The sequence below is a fragment of the Natrix helvetica genome, assembly GCF_964273705.1.
Source record: "Natrix helvetica genome assembly, chromosome: 6".
Classification (NCBI taxonomy): domain Eukaryota; kingdom Metazoa; phylum Chordata; class Lepidosauria; order Squamata; family Natricidae; genus Natrix; species Natrix helvetica.
This window is the reverse complement of record NC_138553.1, coordinates 24,066,899-24,091,648: the sequence shown is the minus strand read 5'-3', so window position 1 is coordinate 24,091,648 and position 24,750 is coordinate 24,066,899. Positions and strand designations below refer to the sequence as shown.

The 24,750-nt window shown below is 41.3% G+C and overlaps 2 protein-coding genes across 10 annotated transcripts in view; one reads left to right on the top strand and one right to left on the bottom strand.

The window, feature by feature from the left end:
* The window catches only part of LOC309394003 (overexpressed in colon carcinoma 1 protein homolog), a 28,903-nt gene extending 15,213 nt beyond the window's left edge, over positions 1-13,690 (bottom strand). For 5 of the 7 annotated variants that reach the window (XR_014175676.1, XR_014175677.1, XR_014175678.1 and 2 more), the window contains exon 1: positions 13,532-13,690. Coding sequence is in view for 1 of the 7 variants with exons in the window: in XM_081956653.1 (XP_081812779.1) it covers positions 5,006-5,039 (34 nt within the window). In the remaining 6 variants the exon portion in view is untranslated. Of the gene's footprint in view, positions 1-5,005; positions 5,128-13,531 lie in introns of those variants that run through there. The other 2 variants (XR_014175681.1, XM_081956653.1) reach the window with 1 other exon arrangement.
* Positions 12,133-24,750, top strand: part of APPL2 (adaptor protein, phosphotyrosine interacting with PH domain and leucine zipper 2) — a 31,468-nt gene continuing 18,850 nt past the window's right edge. The window contains exons 1-4 of one of the 3 annotated variants that reach the window (XM_081956651.1): positions 12,133-12,979; positions 20,223-20,321; positions 20,992-21,051; positions 22,059-22,130. In XM_081956651.1, coding sequence (XP_081812777.1) covers positions 12,926-12,979; positions 20,223-20,321; positions 20,992-21,051; positions 22,059-22,130 — 285 coding nt within the window. In that variant the 5' untranslated portion in view covers positions 12,133-12,925. The remainder of the gene's footprint in view (positions 12,980-20,222; positions 20,322-20,991; positions 21,052-22,058; positions 22,131-24,750) is intronic. The other 2 variants (XM_081956650.1, XM_081956652.1) reach the window with 2 other exon arrangements.

Below are 24,750 nucleotides of genomic sequence, written 5' to 3'. Positions count from 1 at the left end.
AGGCTCTGGTTGCTGCCAAGCAGGACTCCTTTCAGGATATGCTGCTCACTATAGATTGTGCTCCTGGCAGTTGACGTATAGTCTTCTTCAGTGGTGGGATTCAAATTTTTTACTATCAGTTCTGTGGGCGTGGCTTTGTGGGCATGGCAGGGGAAGGATACTGCAAAATCCTCATTCCCTCCCCTGCTAACCTGCTTTCCAGCTCCATTCTCCTGTTCAGGGCAACAAAAGAAGATCAGCTGGGAGGCAGCATGGGCGGGGCCAGCCTATTTGCCGGTTTGTCGAGCTACTCGAAATGTCTGCTACCGGTTCTCCAGAACATGTCAGAACTGGCTGAATACCACCTTTGGTCATCTTACTTCCATACAATAGCTGCCAATCTCCAGATATTGCATCTCCAGACAAGTTTGCTTGCCATTTTCTGATCTCCTTTTTTCTACACACCCACCCAGACTCTGTCTTAGCGTTTGTTTTTGTAAGCCAAGGGCCTGGGTGGGGTGAAGCTGCCTCTGAACATCAGCACATCCTTGAAAACGCCAGGGTGTGGCTCAAATAGCCAGGTAGCTGGAAGACTGTTTGTGAATAAGGTTGTGAGTAAAGTAGTGAGTGAGTGAACGCACAAGGAAAGTAGGGTGGGTGGGAAGCAGTTCTGCCTGGCTGCAGCTGCTTTTCCCAAGCACGAACTGCTATCTCTGCTTCACTTCCTCACACATGCGGATGACACATTGCTTCATGGAGCTACTTAATACGGTGATTCAGTCAAATCACTGTGAAATTGATTCACTCCTTCAAAGCTTTGCACAGCTCTTACTAGTTAGTCAATCAGAGGTTTACGACTTAATCGACTATTTGAGGTTAATGACAATGGCTCGTTTAACAAATCAAGGTTAAAACATACTATTGTCTTTTACAGATAAGAAAACAAACACGTCTTGTTTAGACCAATTTCTAGTTTATTTGTAAATATGCTGTCGAGCACAAATAAATAGGAGCATTCATTGCATTTTAAGCACAGAAGAATGTATTACTGTAACTTATACATAAGAATCTAGTCGATTAAAGGTCAATCCTAAATTGGCACAAGGTAAAGATCAATGGAATTCATGGGGAGCAGGACTCTCGTGGCAACGCAATGACTCCAAACTTATAGCGCCGTTAACTCCGCCCTCCAGCTCTGCTACATATGCTTTTGTAAATTTATTAATACACATAGGTGATCAGAGGAATAATTGAAAAACTCAAAAACTCAAAAGTGTATCACCCACTTTTTACATGTGCCACATTTGCAATGCGCATAAAAGAAACAGGATTTTGATTACCCATTTTAACTTTTTTTTTAAACTGCCCTACAGATGCTCTTGTAAAATGAGTTACATAAGAAGTAATGGTAGATAGAAAGAAGTCAGGAAACTACAAGCAAATCATTTACTCGTGTTTGGATATCATTCTAATCCAGCAACAAACAATGATTCCATTCTGTGCTTGATTGCCTTGAATATGGTGTATTCAATGACTACTGTTTGCACATCATTATGCTTTAAATGGGGGTTCTCATCTTTTGGGTGGAAAACAGTTTGAAATTGTGGCTGCCTTGGAGAGACACTGCCTATTTGTGGAATGGCCATCACTGTGAGTACCTCGCCTGATTGGTAAACTCAAACCTACCTGTTAAGATACTTTTTCAAACAGATGTGTTCCCCAAAACACGAGAATTCAGGTAAGCCTTGGCATATACAGCAACGCAACTCCATGGTATCTATTTAGTGCTCTCCTTACAGTAACTCATGTTCTTGATGCCAACGGGCGGCGCCTAGGAGTAGAGCCTTCTCTGTGATGGGCCCAACCCTCTGGAATGACCTCCCCCCCGACATTAGAACTACCACCGACTTCCGCTCCTTCCGACAAAAATTAAAGACTCACCTGTTTCGATTAGCTGGCCTGGCACACTCATAGTTTTTACCTCCTGGTAGATATATTTTTAATTGGAATTTCTGGGGAACCATTTTAAATTTAATTCTTTGGGGTATTTTTATGGGTCTTTTTAAAGACTGTTTTAAATACTTTACTTGAATGTACAGTTCTTTTAACCTCCTCCATCTAAGCATTTAATTATTTATGTATTTAAATATCTAAGTATTGATTGATCTATGTATTTTTTATGTATTCCACTGACTGTACACCGCCCCGAGTCCCTTTTGGGAGAGGGGGCGGCCTATAAATATGAATAAAAGTAAAGTAAAGTAAAGTAAGTTGTCACCTCTAGGCCGTAACACACTCTACATGGGGATGCCCCTGAAGACCATTTGGACATTTCAACTGGTGCAGAATGTGTATGCATGCGTAGTAAATGATGCCAGATGTACGGAGCACGTAACACCACTTCTGCATGGGTTACATTGGTTACCAGCATATTTCTGTGTGCAATTTTAGCTACTGGTTACCTTTAAAATCCTACATGGCTTGAGACCTGAGGGCTCAGCTTTTTTTCCCAGAGTTTCTACCAGTCCAACTAGGTGGAGCATAGGAGGCATGCTGCAGATCCGGTCAGGCAGAGTGCCAGCTAATGGAGACCAGCAGACAAGCTTTTTTCTGCAGTGATTCCTGCTCTATGAAGAGATCAGAATGGCCCCAATCCTGCTAGCCTTTTACAAGGTCCTAAAAACCAGGCTATGATCCCATGCCTGGGGTCCTGGGTGCATTCAAGATCCCGTTTCCTGGCGGTATTGCTAACTGGCCAAGTATTGTGTTCCTATCTGCATGCAATCTTTTTAGTATTTTTATTGTTTTCAAATGTTTTTAACTTTTTTAACTGCCTTTTTTTAAAAAAAATTGGAGGCCACCCAGTCATTGACTGAGATGTGTGGCTAGAGAAATAGAATGAATAAATAAATACTGAGTCATCAATATGTTTACTCTAAAATAATACCTAGATTTTCACCAGAAACGCACCTTGCCCTTTTCCAAATGCAAATCCATAGAAAAAGCATTTAAAAGACTGTAAAGCTGTAACAAAAGCCAGTTTAGTGTAATGGTTAAAGCACCACTTCAGAAACTGTGAGTTCTAATCCTGCCTTGGTCACAAAGTCACCTGGGTGACCTCAAGCCAGTCACGCTCTCTCAGCCCTAGGAAGGAGGCAATGGCAAATGACTTCTGAAAAACTTTGCAGGGACTTGTCCAGGCAGTCTTTGAGAATCAATTATGATTGAACAGAAGTAGTAAAAAAAGTAAAAAGTACAATAGGTACACCAAAATAGACTAATTTCAAAGTATACTAAAATCTGCTTCATTAGTGTGCAACAATAGATGCATTCATCTGAACACTTGTATTACACAACCATTATCTCTTCTTTGAGTTATGTCTTTTCAATATTTTCTAGCGGGTGGTCTAATCAAGTTCAAGAGATTTCTCAAACTATTAATTGCATGGCAGAAAACACAATAGATTTATTCCTTGAGCCGTGAAATTGATTATTCTTTGCAATATAATTGGACTTAGAATATCATTATATTGATTAATGAGATACTGTACTTGAAATGCCTCAAATTAGACATTTTATGACCTCATCTATTAGAAAGAATGGAAAAGTTCAAGGGAGTAAAAGTAGCGGATACTTGCCACATAGCTCTACTTATTCTCCCTCCTATATAGACACAAGGAGATAAGTTTAAAATTGCACTTTGCACTCTACATTTCATAATTCAATAGTCCTCCACCACTTCTGAGGGTTGACACATGAAGCGTGAAATAAATGTACTCAAAACTGTCTATTTTGAAGAAAAGGGGGATGAATATAACTGAAATGGTAAAGAACACTAAAAGTCTTAATGCTTATTTTCATCATTACTTTTTAAAGTGCCAACTTAAAACATATTCCCTTAGATTACAGTACAGAAAACATTTTAAGATGAATGCGTACAATGGAGAATATTAAAAGTATAAAAAAGTAGAACTTAGTATATCTATATCCAAAATTATGCTAACAGAATAAGGCACGTGCTTATTTATAAGTCCCATTGAAATCAGTGGAGTGGAAAAAAAACATATATATTGTTAGGATTAAGCTGTGCTGATTTTAGTTAAGACTTGTTTCTGAACCACCAACAACATTTGGGGTAGAAATCATATTGTAATCATTTTACAAAGCACCAAAGGTATTCCATCCAGAGCGTCAATCCGTGGTGAAGAAAAGGTTGAGAACCACTGACTTAAGTATTTATAGCTGGGAAATTTAAATAAAAGGCATATGATAGGAAAACCACTTTAAATCTAACTTGGTTCTTATATTCATCATTTTCTGCCAAAAGAGGGCATGGTGATGCTAATGATAATGATTTGCAAAAGCTGGTAGCCCTACTTTTTAGATCAGCCACTTCACTGGCAAATGTTATCTCACTAAGTACACCCCTCTTCTTTTATTATACCTCCCCCAAATAGCTTTGAGGATTCTCCTGTATTCGGGGATGGGGAGGTATAGAGAAAAAAACAACAACAACCCTGGGGCTTTCTTGCCTGCAAATGTTATCTGACCAAGAACGCCCCAGTTCTTTTGCTATACCTCCCCATCCCCGAATCCAGGAGAATCCTCAAAGCTATTTTGTTCCTGCAGAAAAAGAGGATGAAAGGAATGCGTTGCTGCCACGCCCTCTACACACACCTACACACACACCTACACGCGCGCGCACACACCATTTCTTCCCTCCCAGCACCACCTTGCTTCCCCAAAGCTGCCACAGCAGAACTTTCTTTCTAGTTCTAGAAGTAGGCACGCGCTCTCTTTCTCTTCCTTCTCCTCGCCAGGCGCAAAAGAAAAACAGCAGCTTCTAAAACAGATGGAGCCTCTTTCTCCTCCAGTAGTTTTTTTTTTAAAATCCCTTTCGCTCGACTCTATTTCTTGACCCCCGACTCCTCCTGTCCTTTGCCCCCCCCACTCCACTCCGGAGTCTTCCAGCTTTCCCTCCCACTCCCGCTTTGCTTGCGCCTTTCCTGCACCGCGTTATTCCCACCTTTGCTGCCCGCGCTGGAGTTCCCACAGCCCATCGCTGGCAACTCCGGCCGGTTCCGGATGACTTCACCCTTCCCGAAACAGCCTGGAATGACAAAACGATCCGCTTCGTGTTGTGATGACCGGGAGGGGAGGGGGGAGAGAGAAAGACTAAGAGATGATGCCAGAAGTCGCTGGACGTGCGAGAGAAGAACCCGCGCCGAAGGGACCACCTCTCTTTTCTCCCGATGCGTCGTCTTGGCAACAACAGAAGCCAATCAGCGTTGCCTTCATCTTTTCAAGATGCTTTCCTACTGGCCTAGCAGAAATGAGCGGGGTTTCCAATGGAGAAGGAATGGGGTGCGGTTAAAAACTCAAGACTGGACCAGCTGATTCGTAGGGAAGTCCACTAGAATGGTCATCAGTGACGATTATTGCTTTTCTCACCTTGCAAGCCTTCCCTAACAGCTATTTAATGCTACACTGCCTTTGAAATTTGCCATTGTTTAATTTATCTATTTATTTTATATCCCTCATCACCATTATGTATACTTCTTATTTCTTTTTAGGTTTTTTGCAACAACTACTCTGGCAGTGGGCTGGACTGAGAAGAGTGACTGGCCCAAAGCCAGTCAAAAGCCCAACTGGCTTTCATGCCTAAGAATTAAGCCAGCTGATCAGTGGTGGGTTGCAGGCGGTATGCCCCGGTTCAGGCGTAACGGAGCCTGCCCGGAGCACCAGATACCGTTCCAGTATGGTGCTCCGGAGGCGCCCGCCCGCCCGAGCTCCTTACCTGTCTTTTAAGGCTTCCACGCACGCATATGGCATTTACAGTGCCTGCATGATGCTCCGCGGAGCAGCTGGAGCATTGTGGAGGCTCGCGGAGGCACTAAGACGCATGCATGTGTGTGCTGCGCACATCCATATGGATGCCAGGCCCGTTCCAACTGTACCGGTTGGAACGGGATCCAGAACCCACCACTGCAGCTGATTCATACAGAGTCCTGGTTTCTAACCCAGCACCTTAACCACTATACCAGGCTTGCTAATAGACATCCAATCAGGCATACAGAAATATAAGTGGAGGGAACGTTTGGACACATTCTTTATATATTTACCTGTTACGGTTCTCTATATCAAATTTAAGGAGACACAAGTACTTCCAACAAGGCTTAAAATAGTATCAACAATCATTAATGAAATAACAATGCCAGATTCTCTACCAATACAAACCAGATTGCCACCTACCTTTATAGCGTTCAAGAAGATGGTGAAAATCAAGCTGTTCTGGACAGTGTTCTAATCAGTTTTGGACATCATTATTCTTTATATTTCCTTTTATTTATCTGTATTCTTCTTAATTCTTTCTTAATTATCTTTATTCCTCTTTTAATATGTACTGTGGATATTTTCATGTTTTTATATCTTTTAACTAAACTGCTCCAAATTATTGTGGCTGAAGCAAGTATGGAACATTCCTTCAGCTCCTGGTTCTTCTTGCCATCCAAAGATCATTGCTTTGCAGTGTCCTTGTGAAAAGCAACCATACAAAATGCAGCTTGTGTGATCTCACATCATTTCTTTGTCCACAGAGGGTTGAAAGAAGCAATCTACTGGTTGACTCTCTGTTCTTGGCCACAATCATTGGCTCTACTTTACATGGAGCAATCTTTTATCCATCATTCTTTTTCCGATTTTCAGTAATGTGAATGTGCAAATAAATCTGTCTTTCTGAGAATAATTTCTAGGAGCCAGTTCAAAATCAATAGTTTTGAAGAGACTTTGGTCCAGTATGCATGCTGTAAGATCAGTTTTAATAGATCGTCCTTAGCTTTTATTGAAAAATTCCCTGGAAATATATATTTTGATCAGGTAACCTAACAGCATATTTATGTATAAATCTATTTACTTCATTTTATATCAATTTATACCCCTCTCGCTTCTTTGAGTATTGGGAAACCTACTTGTTTCTCAGTTAATATAGTATCACAAAGTTTTTGTACTTGGCAATCAATTTCTTGCAAAACAGTATCTACAGAAGGAAAGGACAATGTAGGTGTGATGTCATCAGGCAAATGCCATTACTTTTATAGCAGACATTGTGACACAAATATTCAGTGATGGCTATTGCATGTTGAAATGTGTATTGTTATTTTGATGCCATTGAGATGTGTGCAAACTCCACTATGCATAATTATGAGTAGAAGGGGGGAAAGGTGAGAACAAGAGAAAGCCACAGCTTCAGGTGTTGCAGAAGAAAGTAGTGAGTTGCAGTTAGAAACAGAATCACAGAACAGATAACATTTTATCTGTTTGTATGTATTTACATTATTTCTGAAATATACTTCTAAATAGTGAAACGCTGCAAGCTATGCATACTCTGTGTTTAATGGGATTTACTGCCAGATACAGTAGCAGTCTGAGTAATTAACATTGGCTAGTTTACTCATAATTAATTGTAATCCATGATTTAACCATAGCTTATTGAACAAGCCATTGAATCTGATTAATACATACTGATACATTCATTCATTCTTTTTCAAATTCAGCATTTCATTGTCTCTCTTTGTCATGTTAAAGTTCAGCCTTTTCTTCACATTATAATACTGAGACCATTTCATCATGCCTTCTAAATATGACTTTGCTTATAGTTAAGAGCTGAGATACTGTGAAAGTGATTTAGGTGTCTTAGCAGGCCACCATTTAAGTATGAGATAGCAGTATGCTGCAGCTGCCAAAAAAGCCAATGCAATCTTAGATTGCATCAACATAGGGATAGCATCAAGATAACAAGAAGTGATAGTATTGCTTTACACTGCGTTAGTGACACCACATTTGGAATGTTGACTTCTGGTCACAAAGGTTAATTGCTCATATAAAAAGATGTTGAGATCCCGGAAAGTGTGCAAAGAAGAGCAACAAAGATGATAAAAGATCTGGAGGTTAAATCGTATGATGAACAGTTGAGGGAACTAGATATATTTAGCCAATCAAAGAGAAGGATTGGGGGGGGGGGGACATGACAGCTGTCTTTGAGTACTTGAGGGGCTGATACAAAGAAGAGGGGGTTGACTTATTCTCTAAGGCACCAGAGGGAAGGACAAGAAGTAACGGTGGAAGCTTGTTGAAGAGAGATGAAACCTAGAAGTAAGGAGAAATTTTCTGCAGTGAGAGAAACTGATAGTTTGTTTCCTGAGGTTGTGGGGTACCCCGTCACTGCAGATTTTTAAAAATAGACTGGACAACCATTTGACTGGCATAAGGTTCCTGCCTTGAGCAGGGGATTGAGCTAGAAGGCCTTCAAGAGCCCTTCCAGCCCTATGACTTCACAATGATTTTATATTGGTTAATTAATAGGACTCTGGATTTTTTGTTGCATTGGACAAGATGTTGTTTATGGATTTGCTATAGTTAAGAGTTGAAATTTGGAATCAAATGTTTTATATGTTAATTAAGAAGAAATGAGAAATAGTAGAACTCTTTATATTTGTGATGAGAGGTTGCTTTCTTAGAAGGGTTCTATTTTTTTCTTTCTTTTTCTTACACCTTTTATTCTACTTTTTGTTTTCTTTTTTAGTTTTTAAAAAGACTAAAGTTTTTAGTATTTACTGTTGTTATTACAACTTTTAATATACTTATTTTAAAAAAAATAGGTACTGAGAGAGAAGCATAAAAGCCTGTTTCCAGTGCTTTATATGACATCTTGTTTTTTTCACAGTCCTCCATAACAGCAGGCTCTTAGAAAAATAAATCCTAAATCATCGGTAATCATTGATTTTTATTTAGCACTACAGTCCTTATCTTCCTGAAAGGATGACAGTGTTATTGTGCAATTTCAAATGTGTAAAATGTCAAGCTTGTTTGCCACCCTAAGCATTCAAAGCTGAAATATCTTCTTAAGCTGTTGTATTTGGAGTCCTTACTGGGACTGGTTGGCACCTAGTTGGTTGGCAAACTGCTTCCCTCAGCTTGAGGTGCCAACCTATAAGGAGTTACCTAACAAAACAGATGAGGCATAGCTGTTATTTAACCTGTTACCATTACAAGTTGCACTACGCAACTGGGGACACCATCCGCGGTTCCTCGTGAGAATCATATTTTCTCCCATTTTATAAATACAAATAGTAAATCATCAAAATGTCAAAGATAACAAGGGACAAAATCAATGTATCTCTAGAATAGAAACATTCTTTAGAATAGAATACATATATAGGTAGTCCTCAACTTGCAACCACAATTGAGCACAAAATTTAAGCTGGGCAGTTCTTAAGTGAATCATGCAGTTGTTAAGCAAAACTAACTTCCTCTATTGTCATTGCTTTTTAGAAACCAGCTAGGAAGGTTACAAATGGTATCATGTGACCCTGGGCAGAGCAACTATATGCCCAGTTGCCGGGTGCCCACAATTTGACCACGTGACAATGCAGATGCTGCAACAGTCATAAGTATGAGAACTGGTCGTAAGTCATTTTTTACAATGCCATTGTAACTTCAAATAGTCATTAAACAAATAGTTGTAAGTCAAGGATTACCCTTTTTTTTCAATCAATCAATCAACCAGAATAGAGCTGGAAGGGACTTTGGAGGTCTTCTAGTTCAACTATCTGCTCAAGCAGGAGATCCTATACCAGTCTCTTCTTAAAAACCTCCAGTGATAAAGCACTGGATCAGAGGTGAGTTTCACATAATTGGTTCGCATCACACCAAAAATGTTCAGTGTGCACAGCTTGAATCCATGCACGTGGCTTAGAAAACATGGCTAAATAGGACAGCATAACACTGGGGCGGGTAGGTGACCCACAGTTCGCCACTACTGGTTCACCTGAACCGGTCTGAACTGGCTGAATATCACCACTGCACTGGATGAAGCACAATGTATGACAGCAAGCTGTTCCACTGGTTAATTGTCCTCACTGTTTGGAAGTTTCTCCTTAGTTCCAAGGTTCTTTCTCTCCTTGATTAGTTTCCATCCATTGTTTCCTGCCCTGCCTACAGGTACTTTGGTAAACAGGTTGACCCTCTCTTCTTTGAGGCAACCTCTCAAATACCGAAATACTATCAGATCACCCCCTAGTCCAGTGATGGCAAACCTATGGCACGCATGCCACAGGTGGCATGCGGAGCCATTTGTCAGGGCAGGTGAGGCGCTGCCCTATCAGCTGACAAGCGCGCGCATGCTGAGTTCACCCTTTTTTAAAGCCATTTTCCCCCCTCCCCAGGCTCCAGAGGCTTTATAGGAGCCTGGGGAGGGCGAAAAGAAAAATGGGGGGGCCACACCTATAGTGTGCAATGCACACTGGGGGGGCATGCATTGCATTATGGGTACGGCACACCTGCACACGACCCCCCTGCGCTCCCCCCACTTATGGCACACGAGCCAAAAAAGATTCGCCATCGCTGCCCTAGTCCTTCTTTTCTCTAGACTAGCCAAACCCAAATCCTGCAACTATTCGTATTTTAGTCTCTAAATCTTTAATCATCTTAGCTGTCTTCCTTACCACTTTTTCCAGAGTCTCAACAACTTTTTTGTAATGTGGTGACCAAAACTGGATGCAGTATTCCAGGTGTGACCTTACTACCGTAAGGCTTTATAAGGCGGTACTAATACTTCATGCGATTTTGATTCTATGCCTTTGTTTATACAACCAAGACTTGTATTCATTTTGACTGCCACCGCACAGCTGGCTCATATTTAAGTGATCTTTAAGTGATGGTTCTCTTTTCCTGAAATCATTTTCATGGTAAATTAAAATAATTTTAAAATAATTTTTATTTTATTTCGTTTTTAAAAAGAACTGGGCGAAAATGATAACTTGCCGAAAAGCACACACAAACCTCTGTGTAATTAACCATTACATCCGTGACTTCTCAAATTACAATGCAACACCACCCTGGGGAATGGGAGCTTTAACTGTAGTTCCAATCTGGATCAGAGGAGGAAACGCTTGCTTTATGCACAGATGAAAAAGCCAAGGGAGGTAAATAGGATCATACAGAAGCTTTTTCCCATTGCAAATAGGAAGTGATCACAGATGAATTAGAATCTTTCTTGGGACTTTTCTGTGATTTTGAAAACAGTCAAAAACATTGTGGGGGGGCGGGGGGGCATCATTTTTTCTAACGTATTATTTCAAATAGCTGAAGCAGAATGCACAAAACAAATGTATTTTGTTTACTTTTAGATTAAGCCCACTTGCTGGGTTAATATAATCACTTGCAGTAGCAGTTCTGAATGCAGATAGATTGTCTTGCTTTGTATAAAATGCCATGGCAAAATTTCAAGGAATGTTTGAAGAATTTTGGGCTTAGTTCAGAACAAGCTTGCTTGCTGCTCTTTGCTTTGGTTGTTCCCACCAGAAGGCAAGGCTAACAGAATATAGACGGTCCTATTCAGTGGATTAATTAATGCAGAGCTAAGAGTTTAGAAGGGGGGGGGTTGATGGGCATTTTTTCAATTTTATGATCATGTCATCAGCAGGATTGAATGTTGTTGGTCACAAAAATCAATCATTTAGGGTTCCTCTAGCCATTTCATCAAAGTTTCCAGAATATTTCCTGCATTTATGCTGGTCTATGACCATAATGAATTCCCTATATCATTTTTTTCTTATTTTTTTTTCTCAACTGGTAAGATTTTTTTTTCATATCAATTTTCTATTTAAAAAAAATGACTTAAAATCACTCTTGGAAGTAAAGATGATGCCAAAGATTACAGTAGTACTTTTATTTACTCTTGTGCTGATCTTTTAAACCATTCAAAAACTCTTCTTCTAGTGTATACACTCAATTGAAAATACATACATGCCTTATGCTTACAAAACATTTTAAAAAACAACAACATACAAAACAGCACAGTAAATATAATCATCAAGTGCACTTGAGGACTGTATGACGATCTGCAGTTAACAAGAGCAATAAATACAGAATGGAAACTCTAATAATAGACCAGGAAAGCTTTCAAGGGCTCACACTTTTAGGAAACACAAATATAGTGTGTGCGGTTCACTAAACAGCAAACGCAGCTGAGGAACATCACCACCATCACGGGGCCAGGAAGGAACAAAATAATCAGCATTCTAAGAAAATCTCCAAACTCTGCAAAAGTTTTAAAACTCTTTAAAAGGCCTAACGTCCCTGTCCTACTGAGCCTATTTCCTGTGCTCTTATTCATGTTTGTTCTTATTCCTGTTATCTTGTACGAGTGACAAACTAACTAATTAACTAATTAAAATAAATAAATAAATAAATAAAACTACAGGTGATATTTAAACAGGGAGCAATCCTCCTCCTTCCAAGTAGCCCCATGAACACTGAGTATGCTCAAATGGAGAGGGGAAAAGAAAGCGAGACTTGAAGTGCAGCATGCTGGGGTGGAGGGAGGCCTAGCTGTCTAACAACTTGGCTGAGGGACCCTCCACGCTGCAACATTTAGTTATAATCCTCCCTTGTGGTTTGCACTTTGCGTCTGGGCTCTTTGCCTTTGAGGCTGTGAGTAACCAGGGTGGAACGCACACAGAAGAGTTAACGAGGAAGATCCTCAATGCCACACTTCCTGCTGCTCTCCATTTCTCGTCCTGCCAGAAACAGCAACTAGGGGGAGGAGGAGTCCTAGGCGAGGCGTTTGCCCTGCCTGCTGACCGGGGCTGGGCATGCAACAGGCGGGAGTACAACCTGTTTAACACACCCCTGGGTTCCCGGACTGCGCCGCTGGCCCCTTTCTCCCCTTCATTTTAGCGTGGAAGAAAGAGGGGGAAAAGGAGGCTCCGGAGGAAAGGCGCCAGATTCCGCAGGCTGTTTGCTGGCCCCTTCGGTCTCCTGGGCGAAGCGTCCAGATCCGACGTGTCAGCAAGAACGTCTGGCCAGCGCTCTCGCTGCGAAGCGAGCCTACGTGATTTTCCCTATCGACTCTCTCTGTCTCTCTCTCTCTCTCCAGCGCCAGGCAATGCCCGCCGTCGACAAACTTCGCCTAGAAGACGCTCTGCAAGATAGTCCGCAGGTATCCGATCCCGGACCAGGCTTGCAGACACTTGATCTGCGGTTTGGGAAGGGATGGCGCAGCAGATGCCGTGCAAAAGCTACCTGCCGTCCGGGCGAGGGATGGGGCCGGGGCCGGGGCGGGGGTAGAAAGAGAGAAAGGTTGACGGTAGTGACCGGGAAGACTCGGTTTAGCCGAGCTGTCTTTATAGGACAGAGTTTTACGGTGGCATCAAAACAAATCTGAGACTGAATTGATTCTTTCACAAACAAGCCTAGGAAAATTACGTTCTGCAAAGACTGCAGTCTTCCCAACTATTATTCAAATGATACTGTCGCGCCTTCTTCCTTCTGTTCTGTTTTCTTCTCTTTTGTGGCACCAAGAGAATAACAATTATTATTTAAACAGATCAAGCGCTGTCATTAAAATATTCAAAGCGCTTCGGAGATCAGAGACGTGCGTTGCAGCATAGGATGGCAGCCCAAACTTGAGTATTTACGCATCCTGGTCATACGGATCATATTAAAAAAAAAGAGCAGGGTACTTAACAATCGCAATAAAAATAACGCTCACCCGGATACTGTACTGTGAAAACACCCCTTCCGTGCAGTTGCTGTTTAATGTTTCTCGTCTCAGGTTACAACTTGGAAAGGAAGGACAGCAGGGAAGGGTTAACGAGGACTCGAGGCAGTATACTCTGCAAATATTAATGAGCTTTTGGATGGAGGAGGTGGAGACAGGAAGTACTGAAGCTTTATTAGTGTATTTGCTCCAATATGACAAATCTAGGTCACTGTGAAGAAAAGGGTGGAATTTTGCAGGAAAGAAAAACAATCACTCTACCTGAATGCAACTGGGGCGTGGGTGGGTGGGTGGGGGGAGAACAATGGTTTGGAATGATAGGGGGTAATTAAGGTTAAATATTGAGTGTCCACAATTAAAAATTATATAGGACAATTCAATGTGGAAGGAGGAGATTGATTGTTCAAGGCTGGTGAATTTGGGGCCTTGGTAAATCATTATTGTTAGATATCCACACAAGCTGCCCTCTCTAACAATTATGGTCAGTCTGTTAGCGGCCTCTGTTAGCAATGATTTTATTAACAAACAGCCCTCTCACTTGTCTGGTTTCTGATTTTTATTAAGCATAGCAAAGGGTGTTTTGGTTTATGAACAAGCAAAGCAATATAATGTGATTCATCCAAATGGATGCAGATGCTTAAAAGTCTTGGATGGTTCCTGATTAGTGTTTTGTGTCAAGGGACCTGGACAATAAAGTGAATGTAAAACAATTACCACCATCTTTGGGAATTTTTTTAAAACTCATTCCCACAATTGCTGAACTTCTAGTGTTCATGCTTGTCTATAATTTATAAAACGTACATGTTTCCTTGATTTGTAGATGTCTTAGATATAGTTGTTTAGCTACCTGGACACAATTTTTTAGTGAAGGAGTGTTGACAAGTAACTTGGAACTTGAGATATTCTGAAAAAATAATAAAGGTAGCCTATCACATAATTGTGTCAATACATATTGAGAGATCAGAGATGTAATACTTTGGACTAATAAAATAATTTCAGTTTTTATTTTGGTCTAGTTAATAAGTGGCAATTCAAAGTGCAAGCACATGGAGGACAAGTTGTAGTTGTAGTTTAGCTCTGTGGTAGCTAAACTACAACTCCCATCATTCTCACTATGGCTTTGATAAGTAAGAGTGAAGGGAGTTGCCATTGGACTCCTGGGCATCTGGCTGGGAAGGGACAGCACATGCATTTTAATGTTGTCCTCATGGCTTGAATCTAACATCTGTATTTGGATCCCATGGAAGGTCACTTACCCATTTGTTCCACTGATACATGCTTCCACAATCATTTTTCCAAGGAATGCCATCTTCCCCAGCATGTTGTCTTCCATATGTGTTGAATTATAATTTAGATGACCCATGTTGATTAGGGATAATAGAGTTGTCCTTCATATTTAAACATTTTGGATGAATAAAAACTGAAGGGGCTGGTGTGGGTGGGTTTAGGAACCACACTTGGAAAATATTTTATTTTTAAAATTGACATTTTAATTGTGCTAACTTTAGTTTGTAAACTTCCATCAGGAAATATATTTTGAAAGCTATGCATTATCAATAATTACGCTGCTTTAGGTGTTACATTGCAAAACAAAACTTCTTAAATCCAACTCTCCGTGCTCCCTTTCTTTTCAACAGCTGAAAGTCTTCAGTGTAAACTCAGAAATGAGTCTTGGATTATATTCCCCATATTCTTTTTTTAAAATTGGCCAGAAGATAAACAATAATAATATTTGGAGGGGATATCCAGTTATCACATCCCACAGACATCAAAAAATACTAATTTCAAATAATTTTGTACATCTAACACATACCATCAGATCTCTTTCAATGGGACTATTAACTTATGGAAATAGTTTGCTCCCTAGTAACTTGAGAGCTGTAATAGGGTATGTAGTGTGTGGAATTCCCATAAATATGTGAATATTTTGAACAGTAAAGATTTCCTAGTCAATATTCCAAAATGTATTTTGTTATTATTGTAGCAGGATTTTTTTCATAGTTCTGAATTCATTTTGCTTTTTTGCTAAGAGTATACCATCATTCTAATTTCCCTCCTGTTGTTTTGATTTACCTGACAAGAAAACATTTTCCATTGTGGTTTTAAATGATTCCATTATGGAGACAATCAAGATTGCCAAATTAGAACAATCCATTCTAATCCTGATTGCAGGAAAAACGATTTCAGCAATAGAATAGTAAATGTGTGGAACACCTTACCTGATCCTGTTGTTAGTTCCTCTAACCCCCATACGTTTTACCTTGAACTGTCTACCGTGGACCTTACACATTTCTTAAGAGGTCCCTAAGGAGGCATGCATAAGCGCCCCAGTGTGCCTACCATCCTTGTCCTACTGTCATTGTCCTACTGTCCCACTTTTTATGTGTTTATGGCTATGTTTTGCTTATTTTTATCCATTTATTTGTGCCATTTTTAATGTGTTTTTCCTACTTGTTTCCTTGTTGACAAATTAAAATAAATAAATAAGATTGCAATATGGGTTTATAGCAGAGGTAGTATTTAGCAGGTTCTGACCAGTTTTGAAAACCGGTAGCGGACATTTTGATAGTTCGGAGAACCGATAAATACTATCTCTGACTGTCCCCGCCCCTATCTATTCTCTGCCTCCCGAGTCCCAGCTGATCGGGAGAAAATGGGGATTTTGCAGTAACCTTCCCCTGGAGCAGGGTGGGAATGAAGATTTTACAGTATCCTTCCCCTGCCACGCCCACCAAGCCATGCCACGCTCACCAAGCCCACTACAGAACCAGTTGTAAAAAAAATTGAATCCCACCACTGGTTTATAGGGATGTGGCAGGAAGCATTGTTAGCTCTATTTTGATCAGAAGAAAAATGTCAGATTCCATATTTTGACAAGCATCTTAGGCTGATTGCTGTGCAGCTTCTTCAGAGCTATTCATCAGGCTAGATAGTAAACAAAGCCCTCCCACATGCCTCCAAAGTGGCAAAATCCATCGAAATGACTCTCATCACAAATTAGGCTCTGCCAGGAACTCCAATACAATTCTTAAGTTTAGGGGATGAAAAATCAAACCATTTTTAAAGATTATACCAAAACTGGCATTCCACACAGGGAACAATTTATTTTTAAATTCTAACTACAATATAAAAAAAAGAACAGATTCAAAGTGAACAGCAGTTCAAATTATATAAAAGCAATATAATTCATGATATATTTATAATCACAAGCAAAATAACATGTTTACCATCATTAAATGTACTTACTATCTAACTTATTGTCGTTCTCTGCATCTGCTTCACTTCTATCAATCATCTCACTTTATTAAATACCATAAACAAGTGTTCAGATCCCTCTTAAATCATTTGTCCAATGAAGAGTGAAGAAGCTTCCCAAAACATTTCCTCCTGGCCCAGGTTTCAGACCCAGAACATGATAAAATTCTTCTTCTTCTAAAACCTCTAAATGCTTTTTATCCAAAGTTGCCCTGTGTATTAATATAAACTCTGTGGCTTCCCTTAATTTGTCAGTAATCATTTGGTAAAGCCTACATAATTAGTCATTACAGAACATACTGGTTGTATGGATTTTCTCTGTTCTCCTGACTATTTTGGCTCCCCTCTCAATAACCTCATTTGAAGCATTTCCTGGGATTCCTCCTTAAAAATTACACAATCCTCCTGTAATCTGGTATCTTCAAGAGTTTGGATTAAAACTCCCTTTTTATCACCCTGTAATCTCCAAGTATTCTTTGTTTTGCTTACCTTTGCCCTTCCACTTTCCCTTATTCTCTGGTTTCTCCTACAGTGACCTGTTAATAGACAGAATTACCCTTTCAATGCAATAATTTAATGCAAATTGGCATATGGAATGTTAAGATTGGTTTATGCTCTATCTATTATGGTATTTTGCCACAAGTTATCTGATGAATGATTTTTTTTTATAATTAAGGGGTTGCTAATGGAAGAATTAAAGTGTTGTAAAAGTGTTAATACCACTTTATAATGCCTTGGTAAGGCCACACTTGGAATACTGCATCCAGTTTTGATCGCCACGATATAAAAAAGATGTGGAGACTCTAGAAAGAGTGCAGAGAAGAGCAGCAAAGATGATTAGGGAACTGGAGGCTAAAACATATGAAGAAAGGTTACAGGAACTGGATATGTTTAGCTTAAGAGAAAGAAGGACTAGGGGAGACATGATAGCAGTGATATCACAGGGGTTGCCACAAAGAAGAGGGAGTCAAACTTCTCCAAGGCACCTGAGTGTAGAACAAGAAGCAATGGGTGGAAACTAATCAAGGAGAAAAGCAACTTAGAACTGAGGAGAAACTTCCTGACAGTTAGAACAATTAATCAGTGGAACAGCTTGCCTCCAGAAATTGTGAATGCCCCAACACTAGAAGTCTTTAAGAAGATGTTGGATAGCCATTTGTCTGAAATGGTATAGGGCAGTGGTGGGCAACCCGCGGCTCGGGAGCCACATGCGGCTCTTTACACCCTTTAATGCGGCTCTTCTGTGTGCCGGGTGCCCGCTCCCCTCCCTCCTCTCGGGCTTCGGAGGGACGCTTCTGCAAAAGCCCGGGCGAGTGACAACCAATTTTGGTCCTATGATTGCAGAATGCTGCAAAATACCATAAATGCAGGCCAGTTGTTGAGTGTTTCAAATGTGATTGGAACACTCAACAAGGTGACCACAGTGTGTGTGTGTGTGTGTGTGTGTGTGTGTGTGTGTGTGTGAGTGAGAAAGACAGACAGAGAGAGGAACAGAGAGAGGGAGTGAGGGAGGGAATCAGAGAGAGACTGACAGACAGACACACACACACACAGACAGAGAGAGACAGAGAGGGGGAGGGAGGGAGAGAAAGATAGACAGACAGAGAGACACACACAGAGTGAGTGATTAAGTGAATGAGTGAGAGACAGACACACCCACATACACAGAGTGACAGAGAGAGAGGAAGGGAGGGGAGAGAGACAGAGGGAGAGACAGAGACAGACACACACACACACAGAGTGAGTGAGAGACAGACAGACAGACACACACACAGAGTGACAGAGATGGGGGAGGGAGGGAGAGAGAAAGAAAAAGAAAAAAGAAAAAGAAAAAAAGAAAGAAAGTGGGAGAGAGAGATGAAATTAAAAACAACAACATACAAACCTGACTTACTCAAACTATCCAAGGAAATGCAAGGCCAATGTTCACATTAGTGGTTGTGACTTTGTCAGTCAATGTCAGGATGTAATTTTCTCTACATTGTAAGGCAAATTTTACGGAATTTAACGTTATCGATAAATAATATCGTTCTAAAGTTTTTGTTTTATTAGTTGTGTTATTTGTATCCTCCCGACCTATGTGGATACTTGCATGCAGAATATTCTCAATAAAAACTTATTGAAACTAAAAACAGTGTACCATCCTATGTATTTTCGGTTTTAAAAATGTGGCTCTCAAAGTAAATTTCAATCGTGGTTTTGGCGAGATTTGGCTCAGTTGAAAAAAAAGGTTGCCCACCACTGGTATAGGGCAATGATGGCGAACCTTTTTTGGCTCGCGTGCCACAAGTGGGGGGAGCACAGGGGGGTTGAGTGCGGGCGTGCCGCACCCATAATGCAACGCGCGACCCCCCCATTTTTACATGGTTTTTTTGCCCTCCCCATGCTCCAGGGGCTTTATAAGAGCCTGGAGAGGGCGAAAAGAGCCTCTCCCGACCCCCCCGGAGGTCCTCCGGAGGCTTCAGGGACTGTCCAGAGGCTTCCCTGAAGCCTTCGGAGTGCTTAAAACCACCCTCCGAGCAAACCAGAAGTGACTTCCGGGTTGCTCGGAGGGTCGTTTTAAGCGCTCCGAAGGCATCAGGGAAGCCTCGGACGGTTCCTGAAGCCTTCGGAGCGCTTAAAACCACCCTCCGAGCAAACCGGAAGTGACTTCCGGGTTGCTCGGAGGGTGGTTTTAAGCGCTCCGAAGGCGTCAGGGAAGCCTCGGGCGGTTCCTGAAGCCTTCGGAGCGCTTAAAACCACCCTCCGAGCAAACCGGAAGTGACTTCCGGGTTGCTCGGAGGGTCGTTTTAAGCGCTCCGAAGGCGTCAGGGAAGCCTCGGGCGGTCCCTGAAGCCTTCGGAGCGCTTAAAACCACCCTCCGAGCAAACCGGAAGTGACTTCCGGGTTGCTCGGAGGGTCGTTTTAAGCGCTCCGAAGGCGTCAGGGAAGCCTCGGGCGGTCCCTGAAGCCTTCGGAGCGCTTAAAACCACCCTCCGAGCAAACCGGAAGTGACTTCCGGGTTGCTCGGAGGGTGGTTTTAAGCGCTCCGAAGGCTTCAGGGATGGTCCCTGAAGCCTCCGGGGGGGGTGGGGGAGGCTCTTTTCGCCCACCCAGGCTCCTAATAAAGCCTCTGGAGCCTGGGGAAGGCGAAAAATAGCTTTTAAAAAGGTGTACTCAGCTGGCCAGCGCACACATGCGCACTGGCCAGCTGACAGGGCAGCGCCTTGCGTGCCCTGACAAATGGCTCCGTGTGCCACTTGTGGTACACGTGCCATAGGTTCGCCATCATGGGTATAGGGTTTCCTGCTTAAGCAGGGGGCTGGATTAGATGACCTTCAAGGTCCCTTCCAACTCTGTTATTCTATTCTAAGAAAAAAAGATGTGAGAACGTCTGAATGGTACCTTTATTCAAGATTTCATTTATGTTTGTTTTTAAATGTTTCAGACCCGCTCGTTGCTGAGCGTATTTGAAGAAGATGCAGGAACACTCACCGAGTACACCAACCAACTGCTTCAAGCAATGCAGAGAGTTTATGGGGCACAGGTAAGTTAGTTTCCATGTGTGAGAGAGAGAGACTCCCATTTCCCACAGAAAACACCGGGTGCCATAAAACCTGGAAAGGCATGGCTGAGAGGGTGGGTTGTCATTTAACTGGCTGGGAATGACGTTGATTGGCCACACCCACCCAGGTTTTGTGGTTCTTGGTGTTTTCTGTGGGAAACAGGTCTAACTGGCTCTTTGCGTGTTTAAGGTTACAGACCCCTGGCCTAGAGGCTCACTGAGATGTGTTTCTTTGTCACAGTTATAATCTGCTTTTTGGTGACCCAAAGTGGTTGCAGTGTTACCTCCTCCCATTTTTTTTACCACACCAATAAGTCACGTTGGGCTAAGAGAGCGTGGCCAAAGTCTCCCACAGAGCTTCAGAAGCTGAAGGCAGATATGGCCCTGCGTCCAAATATTACCCAGTCCTGACTACATAACTGGATAGAGTCTTTTTTAATAGTTGGCTTTAATGTAAATTCTCTTCTTTAATAGTATCCAATAAAAGACATTGCCTGAGCAACATCTTGGCCCAATCTGCCACTTTTTGCAATAGAGCATGTCATTTAAAAGACAAATGCAGTCCTCCTTTGGAAACAGTTGTGCAGTCCTTTCATTGTAAATCTTTAAGTGGTTGTGAGAGTCAATAATAAGACACATTCTCTCTTTGTAGAATGAAATGTGCCTGGCAACACAACAGCTTTCCAAGCATCTTCTTTCCTATGAAAAACAGGTATGTCCGGTACAATCTTTTCCTGAGCAATTTCCACATTGGGGAAATGAAAAGTAGATAGAGTTTAACCTTCCCCTAGTATTTTGCTTGATTGTTTGCAGAGATTACAAGGAGACTAACTTGTTCTGACATACTCTAGTGGCCACGTGGAATTGATTCTTAAAACTCAAACAACTGTGTCACTCACTTGTGATCATTTCTCTACTCACAGTAGTGGTGAGGTACCTAGGATGTATGCAGGGAAGGTAGAAAATATCAGGATGATAATCACAGCCACACAAGAGAAGTTTAAAAAGGGGTACAGCTTCAAACCTACCTATCTTGATTTTTGCACCCCTTTCTAAATACCCTTGTGAGGCACATTTGGCCCTCTGATGTTGAGGAAGATACTACTGGCATTTCTCTCAGTGGGTCATATTGGTAGGAAACTTTAGAAATGTTAGGAAGCTTATAGGTAAGTGAATCAAACTGGTATTTTGCAGAAATTTGCCGAAGATGAGTGCAGTTGATTATAATCTATGACTAGTGGGTTGAGTTGACTAGTGGCTCTTTAGAAAGCCAGATCCTGAAGATGAAACTCAAATAATATGGCCACCTAATGAGAAGAAAGGACTCACTGAAGAAGAGCCTAATGCTGGAAAAGATTGAGGGCGAAAGAAGAAGGAGATGACAGAGAATGAGTGGCTGGATGGAGTCACTGAACCATGAGCTTAAATGGACTCTGGGGGATGGTAGAGGACAGAAAGGCCTGGAGGAACGTTGTCCATGAGGTCGCGATGGATCAGTCACAACTTCGCAACTAACAACAACAACAAGTGGTTGAGTTTAGAAGGGGGGGGTAGAGTTTCTATCACTTTAGGTTAATAATAATGAGAGGCAGGCTCCTTTTTCTCTCTGGTTCCCTTAATCTTGCTGAGTAAAATACTTCTGATTGGACTAAACATAGCCTTCTTAGACTCATTCCCTTTCTTGATTAACTGATGCCATTAATCCTTCTTAACTTGCAGAATTTTGCCTTGGGAAAAGGAGATGAAGAAGTGATATCTACGCTTCAGTCCTTCTCAAAAGTTGTGGATGAGGTAATCCAAATTATAACTCGCTTTTCTCTCTTTCACTCTCTTGATTAGGACATAAGGATGCTAGAAAATAAAATAAAAACATCAGTTAATGCACTATTACTATTATTATTTACTAGTGCATAAATGTTTATTGCCATTTGACAATTTTTCTATTTGCACCAATTAGCATGTAAGAGATGAGAATTGGTTCACGAAGATAGTGTTTATGAGGAAATGGAGCCATAATAAATGTGTTAATCTGTAAAGTGTTTATTTTTGCAGTTTGCACTTAATATTCTCATCATTACCCAAATACAGTAAAACCATTTCTGAGTTCTTGCAATGTAAGGCAGGGATAAAACACTTGTAGCCTTCCAATTATTGCAGAACTTCAAAATCTTATGAGCCTAATTGTCATTGTTTAAAGGCCTATGAATTTCCTCATTCATGTTCATAGACTTTATGCCATATCGTGGTCCTCATATGTTCTAAGATGATTTCTCTACAATTTCTATTAATGTCCACAATTTTTCAGAGGCAGAATATTATTTTGCTTTTTCCAGCAAGTTGGTTTCTGCTATATCGCCCATTTTGGCTTGTTCTCAAACAACTTCATTATTCCAAATTTGTTTTCTCTTAGGAATTTCCCACCCTTTCCCACCTGATTGCCATTGTTTAATTACATCCAACCAAAATCCACAATTCCGTGAGCCACTCAACACTAATACAATAATACAGTGATGGTGAACCTTTTCACCACTAAGTGCCGTAAAGGGAGCACTTTGCACGTGTTTCTCTGGGCTGCGACCAGGAAGAGGAGCTGCCCAGGGGGCGTACACACGCCGGAAAATGAACTCCTGGTTTCTGGTGTGCACATGCGCGCTGGCCAGCAAGTCTTCCGGTTACTGCCGCGCATTTGCACGTGCCAATCAGCTGGCTGGCATGCATGCTCACACAGGAAAACGGAAGACCAGCTCTTCTGCTTTCTGGCACTGCCACATGCATAAAGGCCAGCTGAACATCACATGCGCATGCGCGCCAGAAACTCAAAAGAGGAACGGGTGCCGTCGCATGTGCCACTTTGGGCATGCATGCCATAGGTTTGCCATCACAGCAGTAATACCTTTAGTAGAGCATTAGCTGTTGCAATTTATCCTAAACAGTCTTAAGATTTGTATTTTTTTGGGTGAGGGGGAGAGAATTCTTTAATCTCTCCATCATGTAGTTGACTTAGTTAAGCCTGTAAGAGTTGGGCCTGATTAGTACTTGGGAGACCGCTCGGAAATCCAATAGTTGTAAGCTAGACTAAGAAGAAGTGTCCTGGAAGAAAAACAGCTATTGGCTTCTTTCATATTGTTGGTAAAAGAAAAGCTATATGGAAGTAACAAGGAAGACTTTATTTTTTTTTCCTGATAGTTTCCTCATCTCTACATTACGCACCAAGGTATAATATCCCAGAGAGAACGATTCAGTCTCTTTTAATAGCTCAGTTCTATGTATGACTGTGCATACACAAAAGCACCCCAGACAAAATGTATCAGCAATTCAAGTACAAAATATTTTTTGTTGGAAAGTCCATTATCCTGTCCATCCTTTTAACAGAACACTTAACAGTGGTATCCTGGGTCCAATATGTGGCAGGGAGTTTGTCAAATACATACGTACTAGGTTTCAAAGAAAGTTTCTGTGTCCTTCCCCAGGTGCTCTCCCTTTCCCACAGTGTAAACCATTTAGTGGCTCTTGTGTTTGTCAATGATGATGAATCATACCTTAGTCTCCTCCTTGTATTTATATATCAACCCACACATGAAAATCAATAACCATTTAAAAACCTCCCTTGGATATTACAGTGTTCTGCTAGGAAAAGAAAAGCATAACAGCTATTTGTTTGGTTTGGATAAAACAGCCACATGGGCAAAGCAATACAATGTGCGAATGAAACTGAAGTTTGCAGAATCAATGTAAACATCCCAGTTAATTTTGCTTCAGAGCCTCTCCTTAAGTAAACCCTCCAGTCCTTTGATAACCTTAGAGGCGTTCTTGCTCAACTGTAGCTATATAGTGAGGTCTTATTTATGTGTTGAGTCTTTGCATTTTGTGAAGTAAACTCCCTTGGAACTTTTGGTGGAATAATCTTAGTGTTCAGCTTCATACACTTTTAAGATATGGTTAGTTTCGCCACTAGAGGCAATTCACAGGATGCATGCAGATATTCCGGATTGTAAACTTGGACATCATGTGGGAAAACTACAGAGTGAGCGATTCTCTTGATCGGTCTTTACAAACCTTCTGCTACCTTCTGAGTGTGTTAAATTGTGCTTCCTTTCATCCTCATGCTGGTTGGAGAAATGTTGCATTACAGGTAGTCCTCGACTTACAACAGTTCGTTTAGTGACTCTTCAAAGTTACAATGGAACTTTAAAAAGTGACTTATGACTGTTTTCACAGTTACAACCTTTCCAGGATCCCCATGAACATGTAATTAAAATTCAGAGGCTTGGCAACTACTTATGACCATTGCTGTGTCCTGGGGTCATGGGGTTCCCCTTTTGCGCCCTTTTGACAAGCAAAGTCAATGGGGAACCCAGACTCACTTAACAACCAGGCTACTAACTTATCAACTGCAGTGATTCACTTAACA